Genomic DNA, 15,027 nt, shown 5'->3' with positions numbered 1-15,027 from the left:
TAACCTCTGTGAGGGAGCAAAATGGAAGTGAGGGGCTTCATTGATGTCCAGTTCTGACAGGCACTCTCTGTTTTTCCATAGATAATGATGTGCTCCATGTATGGCATCTGCAAGGTGAAGAACATTGATCTCAGGTTTAAAACTATTGTGACAGCATATAAGGAACTCACTAATGCAAATCAAGAGGTATGGGAAACCTTTCAGTATCAGTTTTCTATATAGCTATTTTAATTATGGCTGCTAGTTGGGTTTAACATTTCTTTGAAACATTATGGCATTGTGAAAATATGTTGCCATCCCATTTTGTCCCAGCAGAGATAGACATTTAAAACGAAAGAGAAAAAGACTTTTTCCCCGTTGTCGAAAACATTTGAATATCATGATAAGAAAATGGTAGCATTAAGAAAGATAAGGACACTCTGGTTGCTTTAAAAAAAATCTTCATTTTATATTGCTTTTAACACTCTGTCATGTTTGGGAGGTGCTGGCTGCAAAAGTAAAACAGGATTCTTTAGCGCTGGAAAGGAATGCACTGCTTACTTAAAGAGAAATAAGTTTTCAAGATAGAGACTGTTAACGGGAGAATAACAGAACCCAGTATAGCAAAGACACTGTTGAACACCCCACTGATTATTGATATCATGCAGCAATTATTAGATGAGCGACTGAAAGAGCTCAGAGCTGAGATGCATGGAATGGTGAAAGAAAGTAGATCAGAAAAAGAGCAGACCAAAAAATACACAGGGCCTTTGGGGGGGGGGGGAATACTGATCAGGATCTGCCTGAATATGAGAGTGGAATGATAAAGCAAGAGACAGCAGATGGTGAAATAGAGACCCAAACAGGTGTCTAGAGGAGTGAAACAGGTAAATGATGGAGTTGTGGAGCTGGAGGAAAGGAATGGAACCATTGATAAGAGACATTAAACATCTTGAGGGGACAGAGATAGAACTGAGAGGGAAAGGATCCTGTGTACAAGTGGAAGTGAATTCAGAGGAAGCTTCTGGCAATTCTTATGGGAAAAGAATGGAAGAAACGGAAATGGAAGGAACTTTTCTTTCTAAAATAGGATGGGAAATCATGGCCAGCAGGAAAAGGGATTGGAAGACAGGGAACGAATTAATGAATATACAGCAAGTAAATAATTATGGGTTATTATTCTAATTAGAGATGTTGGAATTTCTTGGAGATAAAGGTGTTATACTGGACTGGAGGAAGACTATTCTTGACATTTAGCGATAATAACAGTTGAAGAGCCCCTTTTGGATTTTGTGTGCGGAAAGGACAGTGAACGAACCTGAAGTGTCTGGGATTGAAATATTGGGGAGGAACCGTGGGACATTGCCCTAGAAACAGTTGAATAGCACCCTGGAGTGAACACTTTGAATATTTTGAATAATTTTATATACACAATTGACAGATGAAGAATCAGAAGTCCTCTTTTATTTCTTCCTCTTTTTCTATCTCCTATTTTCATTCTTTTTCCCATTCTTCTTCTTCTGTTCACTTTATTCTTGCTTATGTCTTGTTTTGCTTTTCGATGTTCTCGATTCTGGGTTAATACACAAAGGAAGGTGATGGTTGACAAAGGACTCTGTGTGAAAGGCAGGGAAGGGAAAATCTGGGGGGGGGAGGCTGGGAGGGGAAAGGGAAGCTCCCAGGAGAGAGCTGGGAGGGTCCACCCCCCCTTTGTTTAAGACAAGGGTTAAGATCTACCTTTGAGAGAGGGCTTTGTAAAACATAAATATATTTTCTCATTCTCATTTTGTTTCCTTCTTCTTTGGTCTCCTTTCCATTTTTTATTTAAATTAGTTTGTTTTTTATTGTATGTGGGGAAAGTATCAATAAAAAGGGGGGGGGAGAAAACGATAGCATACGCTGAACAGTGTGGATGCATTAGTTCCTTAAAGGATGTCTTGAACTTTTGCAGTTCCTGAGTTAGATCCAGGAATGCCCTACCTAAAGGCAATTTTAAAGCAACCCAACCTCAGAATGGGCACTATAGAGGGAGACCCTTCTATTAGGACTGCGCTATGTAGAAGAATAGAAGAAAATGCAATTACTAAAGAGAGCTTATATATAACTTTCTAATCCTGTCCAGACTTTCAAGTGTGTTTTGATTGGGGAAGGAAGATATGATTCCATTATAGTCTTCTACAACTCAATATTCATGCAGAAGCTGAAAACTAATATTTTGCAATATGCTTCCAATAAAGTAAGTAGTTATGCTCCTGTCCTAAGTCTAGTGTAAATTAAAAGAAATGAGCAAAAATTAATTGGATTACAGGATGCCTATCCTGATATGAAACTACATTAGCTCTTCATCTCATGCCTTTCTCCAAGTCCCTTCTGGCAGGGAGGCTCTGAGGATGAGGACCAGGGATGGGGGGGTGCCCTCCGCGGGCTGGTCTGCCTGGCACCTTTGCTGACATCTTTTTGGTGCCAGATAAAAACGTCCTCTTTCCTCCAGGCTTTTGATGGACTGTGATGCTGATGTTTCACTGGTGATGCTCTGTCAAAGCTTTCTGCCGCTGTTAGGTAGATTATTTTGTGCATTTTTAAACCAACGACTTGAGTTTTTATGTGAATGTATCTATATTATAAACGGACACACTGTTAAGACCGTATTCATGGAAGGCAATCTTACTCGGCTACGAGTGATCACCAAAGAATAAAGTTATAATCTAGTCTTACTTACCCTTATGTTTTTAAATATGCTGCAAGTAGCTTGGAGGCCTTTTTTGTGTAACAAGGAACTAGCCTGTTTAATTGATTATGATGATGTTGTTAATAATCATATGTTTTCATGTTAACAGCCTCCAACATTATCGTCTCTGCCACACCTCCCTCACAGCCCTTACAAGTTTTCTCATTCCCCTTTGCGTGTCCCTGCGGGAAACAACATTTATATCTCGCCTTTGAAGAGTCCCTACAAATTCTCTGAGGGGCTGTTGTCACCCACTAAAATGACACCCAGGTCAAAGTAGGTAACCTGTTTCTTTAAGCAAATAACTGAATCAAACACAAAAACAAGCTAGATAGAATTCTGTTTCTGGGCTGAAAAGATCAGACTCTTGCTACACCTTCATTATGTGAATGCTTAGGGGGCTCTGTCATCTCGTCCCCCTTCCCCATATCTGCTACAGGAGGTAGGGGGATGATATGATATGATATGATATGTTTCCTGCTTGGCAGGGGGTTGAACTCGATGGCCCTTGTGGTCTCTTCCAACTCTATGATTCTATGATATATGATATGACATTATATTATATTATATTATATTATATTATATTATATTATATTATATTATATTATATTATATTATATTATATTAATTATTCGGTGCTGCTAGTAACTAGTAAACTAACTACAAGCAATACTTGCTTTTGCTATGTCATATTCCTTACTGATTTATATGAAAACTTTTTCAAGATAATGTGGAAGTATTATTGATAACCTTAAAAAGTATTAAGGATTAAAAGTCTGATGTTTTTAACCTGGATTTTCAATTTCTACTTTAGCTATGTCATGACTATCTCATCTAAAACTTGTTTAGCCAAATGAAGCCTCTGACATGGGCTATTGACACAGAAACTTCAGCGATCTGAAGAAAAGGGGCTGGGGGAAAGGGCAGGGGAAGCAAGAAAATTAGTTTAGTTGGGTCAAATAAATGAAGCATCTCCAAGCAGCCTATTAGAATCATGCCCAGACTAGGAACTTCACTCTGACTGGTTGAACATACGGATATCATTGGTTATCAGTCCTTGTCTGTAGCATTCTCTCCCCTCCCCCTCAGGAGTAGTTTGTGTCGTAGTTTAGGGAGTTAAGAAAATGGGTTTTGATTTCTTTCCTTTGAACAGAATATGTCTAGCTGATAAGACTTGGCACTTCCTAAATCTAGGTGAAAAGGAGCAAGTTGAGCGTTATGGGGAGTATTGTGCAACTTCCTCTTGCGAACGTGACAGTTTTCACATGTCATGCCTTGTATATGAGGCAACTCTCATCTTATGCGAGAGTTTGGTTAAACAGGTGAAGCCAGGAGCCCCGTAAGCTCTCCCCCCGCAAGGGTCCCAGAGCCCTGCGGATGCCTTCTCAAAGCCCAAGTCTGGCTTCAGGAGAGAGGCGTAAGAGCTCAGGCAGGGTCCTACAGTCCTTGTGCCTCCCAAACTTCCTTTTCTGAGTATACTGTAATATTTCACTGTTGCTATGGCCATTGGCTATTGTGAATAAAGTTCTATCTATCTATCTATCTATCTATCTATCTATCTATCTATCTATCCATCCATCCATCTAGCCATCTATCCTTGCGCCTCCTTCCCAAAGCTGGGCAAACCCATGATCATAGCTTTAGGCAGGTGGGGAAGATGAAAATAAATAAATGGAAAGTGGGTTTCCTTCAGTTTCCATTTATTCACTTATTTATTTCCCACCCATTCACGCAAAGCTGCCATCGCAGAAGTAAAATAAGCAGAAGATGCAATTTACCTGTAATTTTTTGGCATCAGTTTAATAGAAAAATGAGAGTAATGTTTTTATCCCATTCTTGTTTTTGCAGAATATTGGTCTCAATAGGAGAATCGTTTGGGGTGAGTTTTGTGTTTGAAAGGATAATTGCTTTAAAATGGATTTAGAGTATTATGGTCAAGATGCACATTACAGAGCTACAACACGTCCCTTACATCTTTTTAAATAAAGAACATCTGCTGGACACCCTGGAAGGAGCGCGTGACGCAGTTTTGTGCTTGGCTCTTTCCCCTCACAATTTGCACCCATCAAGCTACATGTCTTGCTTCAGGCAAAAAGATACAAGAATCTGTTTTCTTCCCCTAACTGAGGTGAGACAGGAGCAGCCTGAGGAGGGCAATTTTGAGAGGAAATTTACCAACAAGGAAAGGGCTAAACACTCTCCCCCCCCCCGTCATCTTCCTGCCCTTCTGATTTCAGCGCCATCATTAATAGCGAACTAAAGTGGTTGAATTCCAGTTAGTTTAGAAGTGAGCAGAGCCGCACAAAAATGAGATACAGTCATACCTTGGTTTTCAAACAGAATGCGCTCCAAAAGTCCATTCGACTTCCAAAACGTTCAAAACCCAAGGCGCGGCTTCTGATTGGCTCCTGGTTGCGCAGGTGCACCGGAAACAATAGCGGAAGCCATATTGGATGTTTGGCTTCCAAAATAACATTGGAAAACCGGAACACTCACTTCCGGGTTTCGATCATTTGGGAGCCGAAACGTACGAGTACCAAGGCGTTTGACTGTAGTGGTTTCTACATACTGAGTGGACCATCTGGGTTTGCCACCCTCTTTCATCCTGACTTCTGGATTCCCTCATGGGCAGCTTTCCAAGGGACACACGCCAGGGGTGAGTGGGGCTAGAAGCAAATGGACAGGGCGCTTACTTTTGCCCCAGTGGCTGCATTCCAACCATGCAAAGGTGAGATCACAGGAATCTGCCTTCCAGCCAGTCAGACTCCTGGCCCCTCTCTCCCAGTGAGTGGTTGCAGGTTTCCAGGGTCTCCTCCAGGGACCTGCCACTTCACTTCCTACCTGAACCTTTTAGCATAGTGAAGGGTGGCAAGGAAGAGTGGCCTCCCTACCCGCTGGGCTAAGCTTGGACAAGGTCTGCAGTGCTCCTGCTCCATGCTGGTTGGGGCCTTGAACAAGTTCACAGTAAGCAACCTTCCATTCTCTCCTTGGGCTCAGGGTTTTTTGTGTTTCCTCCCTCCATTAACACTCAGCAGCTTATAGCACAGTATCCCAGAAGGAGTGATGGTTAGAGTTTGGAGAGTTAAAAGATAAAAACAAATAAACACCAGCTCCCTATCCTAATCTATGTGAGGCTGTTTCAGGAAATAAGGAAAAGAAAAAAGTATTTCCCCTGCTGAGACTTTGATGAGTTAATCCAGTCTTGTGCTTGGTAGAGGTCTATTCCAGTGATGTTCGACTGGAGGAAGGGAAGGGGAAGCCCTCTGATAGGTGGAAAAACCTCTGGAGCACCATGGGAGGTTGTGATGGATCTGTTCCCTCCACAAACAGAAGGGCAACTCTGGATCAAACCCATAGTACTGTATTTCTAAGATAAATTGATGGATCTCAACTTTTGTGTGGTTCTCTGGCATTCTAGACTTCTGAAAAGTTTCAGAAGATAAACCAGATGGTGTGCAACAGAGATCATAATCTAAAGCGCCATGCGGAAGTGAGCACAGCGCCCAAACCTCTGAAGAGGCTGCACTTTGATATCGGACAAGATGAAGCAGATGGAAGGTGAGCTTGTTTTTAAAGTGGTTGAATTCAATTGTCTTCATTGATATAAAATACTTTCTAAAAGGAGAATGGAATGTTTGGCTAAGCGTATGCATGTATAATTATGGCAATTAACATGTTTTATTTTTATACAAATTGATAAGGCAGTTTCTGAATTTTCCAAAGCAGCTCTTAAGTCTTGCTGTATTTTATATTGAAATGTGGCTTGTTTCTTCTGCAGTACAAATGACGACACTGGAAATTTTGGTGAAGCCTGTGTGTGTTTCTATGGTTATATAACTGGTTTCATACAGTAAATGAAATTTTTCAAATGCCTAAAGTGCAGTGTAGACTGTGTCTTTTTCTGTGTGTGTACACACACACATTAAGCTTGAATGAGAAACTCTGTCTGCTTTAAATGATTAAATTATGTTCTGATCTGCCGAAGGAGATTCCTTCACTCCCTTGGAAATTCCACAGAGAGATTAGGTGCAATGTACACTGAAAGTCATTTGGTGCCATTTGCCAAACATGTATCCATGTTCTCATCTGGTTTGCAGTGGGAAAGCACATACGCATTTGCTGCCCTGGGGCACCAGCCAACCAACCATGCTTTCTTTTCTCTCTCTACAGGGAACACCTCTCTGGAGATTCCAAGTTCCAACAAAAGCTTGCAGAAATGAGTAAGTTCTTGTCTCCAGGGAAATATAGTTTTCAATGTAACGGAGAGTGACATTCTCAGGAAAGGAGGAAGAAGGGAACAACCCCTTAAAAGGACCCTTTCCCTGCGGCATGAGCAATTGTCCTCTCAGGCCAAATCTACTCCTCTGGGGGAGTGGAGGGATCTTGGTCGTGGGTCAGTCAGTCATTAGGAACAAGAAAGCCGCCTGTGATGGGGATACAAGACTGGTGCAAAGGTTGTGGGTGCTGCCTGTTGTCTACGTAACCTTGTCGATAGTGCTGGAGAGGAATCAATGGTCATGGTGCACATAGGCACCAATGACAAAGGGAAATGTAGCTGTGAGATCCTAGAAGTGAACTTTAGCTTGGTAGGATGTTGAGTCAGGACTCTCAAGGTAACTGCCTCTGAAGTGCCACCAGTTCCAAGCCCAGAGACAGCTTGACAGCAGATTGGTCTCTGTGTGTGGATGAGACGGTATTGCGAGGAGGAGGCTTGGACTTATTTGGCACTGGGGAATGTTTTGGGATGAGCCAAGCCTGTACAAGAGAGGCAAGCTGCCCTTGAACCAGCATGGAACCAAACTATTGACACTTAAAATAGAAAGGTGGCAAAGCAGCTTTAAAACAGATTGTAGAGGGAAAGTTGATAGGAACCGAGGTGGGTCCAGTTCAGAATAAATCTTTGCCCAGAGGTGAAGGTGACATTTTGTTCAAATGTCTTTGGCACTTGGTTTTAGTCTGTGGTGCTTTGACTTCTTTGAACTGCTGTCATGCACCACTACACTTTCAGTGCCTAGATTCTGTCTCTCCTTTATAAGGAGAGAAGCTGTGTATAAATTTATATGCCAATGCTAGACGCCTCTGAGTCCGTAAGTGTGAGCTTTCGTGCTTGGTCTTAAGAGGAGAGCATTGATATAAGGGGCATATGGAGAACATGGTAGACTGGAGAAAACCAATGGGATGCAGTTAGCTCTGAATACAAAATCCATAGTAAAGGCAGGGAAGGAAGCACTGGAGGGGGCATCATTCGGTATGTCAAATAGGGCACAGAGTCCAGCAAGCTAGAAATCCCCAAAGGGCAAGATTTCTCCATAGGAATGCTGCACATGGTGATACTGCGTCCCAAAGCTACCGTATTTTTCACTCTATAGGACGCACTTTTTCCCCTTCAAAAATGAAGGGGAAATGTGTGTGCGTCCTATGGAGCGAAGACGCCATAGCCCCGCGACCCTCTCCCGGCTGGAGAGGTGACGCGCGGCTATGGCAGGAACCCCTACAGCCCCGTGTCACCTCTCCAGCCGGGAGAGCGCGCGTGCAGGGCTAAAGCAGCCCCCCGCGACCCTCTCCTGGCTGGAGAGGTGACGCGCGGCTATGGCAGGAGCCTCTCTGCTGCGCTTTTCCGCTGCTCCCTGACCTGCTCTTTGGGGCTGGTGATGGGCTTCCCCCCGCCAGCCCCAAAGAGCAGGTTGAAAGGAACCTGAAGCCTGGAGAGCGAGAGGGGTCAGTGCACACCGACCCCTCTCGCTCTCCAGGCTTCCAAGGTAGCCACCTGAACGCACCTTAAACGGCACCTTATTTTAGAGCGGGAAAACAAGAGGGGGAAAGTTCTCCCCCTCTCTGTGCAGCGCCTCCTGCCGTTTCACTGAAGGGGCGCTGGGCAGAGAGGGGGAGAATTTTTCCCCCTTGTTCTCCCCCCTCTAAAACAAAGTGCGTCCTATGGTGCGAAAAATACGGTAATTTAGTGCTTGGGGTGGGGGGGGTGCCATCAGCCCCCTGACCAAATTGCTCAGGGCGATACTGAGAAAGGCTGTCGTAATAGCTGATTTCATGTAGACAGGGTATATGTGTATATACCTCTTCAAGACGAAGAGGTAGAATTTTTGATGCACTGAATGACTTTGCCTTAGTTGTTCATGGAACTGACCAGAGGACTTAATCTTAAGTGGCAGCCAGGATGCCTTTTCCCCTGAAAGGGAATCAAGGCAGCTTACAGATAAAATAGAAATAGCTTAAAACACTTGGGGGGCGTCATTAAAAACAGTTAAAACATTAATAGAATTAAAAGGTGTGCATGTATATAAGATCTATTAAAACACAGAGATCATTACAATAAAAGCAGCATAGCACCAGCCTTTTCCTTAAAAACGGTCAGTTCTCAAAAGCCTGTTGGAATTCCCCTGCTGGCAGAAGGAAGGCAGTTTAGCCTGTATAGGGAGGGAGATCCAAAGTCTGGGAGTAGTTTAAAGCAAAACATTCACACCAATGGAGTGTTGGCCATGCACAAACAGCTGTGCAGTTTTCCAAGTCTGGGTTTCTTGATTTCGACTGTGAGTCTCCGGTGCTGGCGTTCTTGGACTCAGTTGGGTTTCGTGCCCCCTTGTGCTCTTAAGTCAGGTCCTTTTAATAACTGCTGCAGTCCCAGGTTTTTCTGTGCCAACTTTTCATTATTCCTCTTGATACTGTTTTTATTCATTCTCTTCACATGTCCATTGTAATGAGCACCACATTTGTAGAACAAAGGCCAGATTAGCTGCTTATTTGCCTTCTGCATATTTATCCTATTTAATGCCCAAAGTAAAACTGTTGTGCTTGTTTTTTAGCATCTACTCGAACCAGAATACAAAACCAGAAACTGAATGATGGAGCTGATACTTCAACCACTGATCAAAAGTGAACTTCCACATTATGTGAATTGTATGTTTTGCTGTATCTTTATTGTCTACATTATCTTGTCATTTGCTAATTTGAAATAGTTGGGCTTTATAGCCAATGTTTTATAGCAGTATGCAATATTAGCTACTTAATTGCCACATATATGGGTTTTTTAAGTAAAAATTTCTTTGCTTCCAAATGCAGCATTGGTGGTTTAATACTCTTTCGTTTTATTTATACAAATTCCTTAGAGCAAAGGCACCTGAGATTTAAGTAGACAGTCAAAATGCACTTGTGTTTTAAGAAATGTCATTTCAGTTTTAGACTTGCATGCACTATTAGAAACAAACAAGCAAAGAAAAAAGCAGTTCATACATAATTTAATTACACATGCAAGGACTAAGATCTACAATAATGTGTATAACTTGAACATGAGGTGTAAAAGCTGGTGAGGTGAGTAGGACTGGATCCAGCTCACTGTGTAGCCATACTACTGAAACAAAGATGCTGTACCTCAATAATATTTCCACCTTCATTCCTTTTGTTTTCAAGCACTTATTTGCTTTTTGTAATCTGGTGGGCTTCTTGAATTTTACTGAAATGTACTGATAGGCATATTCACCATTTTCTTTTCTGCAGTACAAAATACTAAATGTGCTCTTTTCCATCCATATCTTGAACAAAAAAAGATGTTAAAAGCTTTCATGCAAATAGGTGGTTGAATGTTAAAGCTTAACTAGGCTATGAAAATGAAACCCTGGGGTTTTACTAGCAATAAGTTTAAGATTTTGGCTACTAAAGTTTAACTATCCTGTTATAATTATGTATTGAAGCAAAGGTGACTACTGTCCATTGGAAGTATTATTCTTTATACAGATAAATATTACTGCTTCAAGGATTAATTTCACTTTTTCATGTAAGAAGGGATAGTCTTCATGTAAGCAGCAATGTATAGTTTTCCTTGTAGTTATGACCTTGCATTCTCATAACCCTGTGCATTTGATTTTGGTCCTAGGACGGCTTAGAGGTGAACTATAAAAATGGATTTTTTTCTCACCTTTGTCTCCAAGTATGGATTATTTTCATGCTGCATGATTTATGGTTTAGAGAAAAAAACTACATTCTTGAAATGTTTATTTCAGTACAATACACATTTACAAACATTGGTAGTACAACGTTAATAGTGAGTTCAATGCAGTCAGATTGCTAGCAAAATACTAGTGTGTAACTATTTTTAGGGCTTTTTCACCTTTAGTTTATTTGGGTTTTTGTATTACTACAATACAGTTTCATATTCGCCTGCCATCCCTCCCTCTGCCCTCATGCCCTTTCGTCGTTGTTGTTGCATTTTCTCTTCAGGTGTTCAGGTTCACATGCTCAGATAAGGGTTAGGGCAGGGGTCTGCAACCTTTAAGACAAAAAGAGCCACTTGGACCCGTTTCCGAAGGAAAAAAAACCTGGGAGCCGCAAAACCATTGCGACATTAAAACAAATATATCTCCAGAGCAGCGATCTGACAGCGGGCGGGAAGGTGACGTCGGGACTAACGCACGCACCGCCCCCATGCGACGTCACAGCCAGTACAGCGCCTGCCACAGTGGGGAGTGTCGGGGCGCACAATGCGCCTCCTCCCCTCGCTAGTATCCGCCCTGGAGCCGCGGCAAAGGTGTAAAAGAGCCACATGCGGCTCCGGAGCCGCGGGTTGCAGACCCCTGGGTTAGGGCAAAAGAGTGTCAGTGCTCTGAGTTCCAGATACAAATAGGCTGGAGAGATTTGCAGCCCTTTCTTCTGCCTCCTCCTAGCTGTGGCTTTTGGGTTACTGTGCGCGAGAGCAGTGTCTTCCTCCTTTTCTCATGCTCTGCCAAGCTCTCGCCAGCACTGGAAAGGAGGGTGGAGGAGCCTCAGCTGGTGGACATGGGCGGGGACAGCAAATGCACTAGTTCCTTTGGGTCACTTTCCCATGGTTGCTGGCCAGCCAGCAGGTCCCTTTTTGGCCCTAGAGACATTGGATCTCCAAGGTTGGTCTGGTCAGGGCAGTTGTGGCAGAAGCAGGACCAAGGATCTCTTCATCCCCAGAAAGGGAGAGCTGATGCCTTCTGTGGCCACGGGATGTCTTTCCAAAGATCACAGAAGTACAGCCACAGTATCGTGCAAAAACTCCTTAATTTGGTTTGAATGGCCCACAAGGATGCTGATTTTCAGCAATAAGGATTAAATAAGCAACTTTTATAGCTTTATCTTACACAAGGTTTACTTGGCAGTAACACTTGTGTCATGCTGTCCCTGGGTTGGGTGTTGTCGTCCCGGTGAGGAAGGCAGGAGCAATAAGTTCTTCAAGAAGTGGGTGCCCCCCGTTTCCTGCTCTTGCCTGCACCTTTGCTCCCCTTTTGCTCCTTCTACAGTCAGCAGAACTTGAGCTCGGTGGGTCTGGGGGGACACCCACTGTGGGAAGAGCTTATCGCTCCTGCCTTCCTCACCCGGACAACTCCCCCCAACCCAGTGACAGCAATGACACCCTTACAAATCTACTTTTCAGGTAAATACCAGTCATACTTTCTACCAATGGAAAGTTTAAAAGCTCTTATAATTTACCTTGTAGACTAGAAACACCAATTTTCTTCCCCATTTTTCTGTGCACCTCATTTCAATTTGCTGTGGCCTTTCTCTGACACGTATGTATCAGATTTTGAAGCAGTTTTCCAGCTCCCACATACATGGAAGAGCTTTAGAAGACTAGTTCTAAAAATACACCTTAGTCAAACACACGAGTATTTTCTACCAGTTTTAACAGTGAAGGAACTAGCTCCTGTTGAGATTTCCCTGTAAGAGCATGTGACTAGAGAAGAAGGTTAAATTTAGATATCTGAAGCCGTAGAAGTGGGAGTGGAGGAAGAAGAGTTAAGCAAAGTTTAGTAGTTAAGGGGAAGAGCTCAGTGGCCCCCAAGATCTACAGAATAAATTATACATAATTTATACAGGTTGGCAGAATTTAAAACCAGAGTTAAAAAAGGTAAGTGAACACAATCTCTTCAAAAATCCACTTGTTTTCTCCCCCAGCCAACCTCTTTTCCATAGAGCAGCTCCACTGCTCCTCCTTCTTTTATTGATGTTCTGACATATTAATGTAAACTATTTATCTGTCCTCCACCACCCGCCCTTGGGCAGATGGAAGTAGAGAAGTAATTTCTGCTGCAAAAGGCACTCACTGAAAGATGACTTTGTAGTACAAAAGAGGTTTACGATGCTGCTGCTGCTACCTCCTCCTCTTGCCTCTGAGGATTATAGTGTGTGACAGCCTAGAAATGACAACCACAGCAGAGGCTGCTATAATAACCAAATTTACCTGCAAATGAGGAAAACACCAGTTGCTGCTTGTTTGTTTTAAAAAGTAAAGCAACCTGCAGAAAAAATACTGTAGGTTCTGGTTGCTGAGCGCCTCTCATGAGGTTATTTGCCACTGCAGTCACTTTTGTAGACGGCTGATAAAAGCTGGAGCTTTTATGACACTTGCTTTTAAGTGGGTTTAGATTTCTGAAAACTAGCCTAGACTTAAACCAGGGAGTAATTTAATTCCCTGTCAAAAGCCCACAAAAGCTTGCCCCATTGTTGCAGCAGAGAGACTGATAGAGTGACACAATTTGAATTTCACTTAGGATAGTGTGTTGCTCTGAAGGGTTCAGCAAATACAATTTTAGAGAATTCCACTGAATTCTACATGTTTGGAACACAAGCACAGGTTACTTAGTCCCTCAAACTGAAGAGGACATTAATTCTGTCCATGCCCAAGCTAAAGCCAAGAGGTGGCAAACAGTAGAACATAGTGAAGTGAATAGACGAGAGGGGTACTGTGTCCTTTCCTAGGTTCTCTACCTAAGACCACTAAGAGGGGGAGTTTTCCCTTACTAGGGCAGCACACTGATTCCTGAATGCTGACAAACAGCATTTCTGCAAGGTTTTTCAAAGCTGAACAAGTGACATAAAGGAAGACGCAACGATATCCCGGGGGTGGGGGAGTGGCTATGAGAGTCCCGTAGCCTTTTTTGCTCCATGAAGTTAGTGGCTATGTTTTGCGAGCCAAACTACATTCACGAGATGTGCTCTTTTTCCAGCACTTACTTCATGAGTATCCCTTGTGAAAATACCTTGATTTTCTGCAACTGCCCTTCCTTCAGTTTTTAAAGGCTCCCACTTGGCTGGCTTTGCTAATGAAGTTCTTCAGAAGGTCGTGGTCCATTTCTGCAAAGCCTGATGTCTGAGTAACTACAGTCAAGTGGTTTATGCAAAACCGAAAGCAAAATTCCTCTAATTCCTAGGAAGGAAATAAGTATTACATATGTTAGCGGAAATGGGACCACCCAAAGTGAAGCGACATGGCGGATACATTTTCCAGGCACAGCTACTGACATTTGCCGAAATTCAAAGTAAACTCTGACAGCAGCTGCCACCCATGGGCTGGTAACTCCAATTGCGGGTCATTCTATATCAAGTGATCCGGTTCTTTTAACCTCATGAAATTCAATTTTCTTAATATTTTGTACACTTGTTGAATGATCAAAACTAAGTTTAAATCTGAAATTTTATTTTTTTATCTCATCCCAATTTTGAGTTATGCGGGTTTGAAATAAAAAAACAATGACAATTTTGGCCTTGCCAGACTACACAAAAACCTTGAAAGCTCAGCCCAGAATTGAGATATTTCAAAACTAAAAATACCAATCTCTTCAGAACCTTTAATATGCTATTGTAACATGATGGGCTTACTTTAAATTTTAAAGTTAGGATACAAAATTTTAAATTTTAAAAAGTGATTTAAAAAGTAATATGATTTTAAAATTGCCAAATATGTATTTAATATTTCTAAGAGTTACTTGCAAAATTTCATCTTGGGGTCTCAATGGGATCACATTCAAAAAAAAATATTTTGTACATACATGTCTGCCTTATTGGGCTCTATTTAGGATAAATGGGTCGTCTTGGAGTAAAATATAGCAGAATAAACAAGACTTCAAACTGTAATATCAGTTACTTCAGGCATTTCTTTAGAAAGTTATTCAGTTAAAAGGTACCTGAAAAGCTAGTCAGGCTTTTTTTAAAAAAAAAATGTGTTCCAAAGCCGAGTGATAGTTTGCTGTTGCATGACAGAATTAACGCTTTGAAAGAATCCTTGTTAGTACTTCATTTCAAACAGTCACTGGATTGCAGGACTGCAGAGTTGGAAGGGACCCTGTGGGGCATCTAGTCCAACTGCAATGCCGAAATCTCAATGAAAGCATCTGAGCCCATTAGCACGAAGCCACAGCTCAGGCTCTGCAAATGCAGCCAATATTGAAAATAAAGTTGGCTCTAGTAATATGAACCATACTCAGCAGCCTGAATAAGAAAAGAAAAAGCATTTGAAAAGAAATTGTTACAACAGAACTATGAAGGCTGGATCTTGGCCACCCAGGACC

At 42.3% G+C, this 15,027-nt stretch overlaps 2 protein-coding genes across 19 annotated transcripts in view; one reads left to right on the top strand and one right to left on the bottom strand.

Moving 5' to 3' along the window:
- Positions 1 to 10,633, top strand: part of RB1 (RB transcriptional corepressor 1) — a 126,653-nt gene extending 116,020 nt beyond the window's left edge. For all 7 annotated transcript variants that reach the window (XM_083472947.1, XM_083472948.1, XM_083472949.1 and 4 more), the window contains 7 exons: positions 82 to 186; positions 2,102 to 2,215; positions 2,817 to 2,983; positions 4,556 to 4,586; positions 6,126 to 6,265; positions 6,878 to 6,927; positions 9,526 to 10,633. In XM_083472947.1, coding sequence (XP_083329073.1) covers positions 82 to 186; positions 2,102 to 2,215; positions 2,817 to 2,983; positions 4,556 to 4,586; positions 6,126 to 6,265; positions 6,878 to 6,927; positions 9,526 to 9,599 — 681 coding nt within the window. In that variant the 3' untranslated portion in view covers positions 9,600 to 10,633. The remainder of the gene's footprint in view (positions 1 to 81; positions 187 to 2,101; positions 2,216 to 2,816; positions 2,984 to 4,555; positions 4,587 to 6,125; positions 6,266 to 6,877; positions 6,928 to 9,525) is intronic.
- LOC310692742 (RCC1 and BTB domain-containing protein 2) overlaps positions 9,784 to 15,027 on the bottom strand; it is a 29,325-nt gene continuing 24,081 nt past the window's right edge. For 8 of the 12 annotated variants that reach the window (XR_014518875.1, XR_014518876.1, XR_014518877.1 and 5 more), the window contains 3 exons: positions 12,157 to 13,886; positions 11,302 to 11,908; positions 9,784 to 10,978 (listed from right to left, as the gene is read on the bottom strand). Coding sequence is in view for 3 of the 12 variants with exons in the window: in XM_083473925.1 (XP_083330051.1) it covers positions 13,746 to 13,886 (141 nt within the window). In the remaining 9 variants the exon portion in view is untranslated. Of the gene's footprint in view, positions 10,979 to 11,297; positions 13,887 to 15,027 lie in introns of those variants that run through there. The other 4 variants (XM_083473922.1, XM_083473923.1, XR_014518878.1 and 1 more) reach the window with 3 other exon arrangements.

This window comes from Podarcis liolepis (genome assembly GCF_965112155.1).
Source record: "Podarcis liolepis genome assembly, chromosome: 1".
Classification (NCBI taxonomy): domain Eukaryota; kingdom Metazoa; phylum Chordata; class Lepidosauria; order Squamata; family Lacertidae; genus Podarcis; species Podarcis liolepis.
The sequence above is the reverse complement of the archived record's forward strand: the minus strand, read 5'-3'. Positions and strand labels throughout refer to the sequence as shown.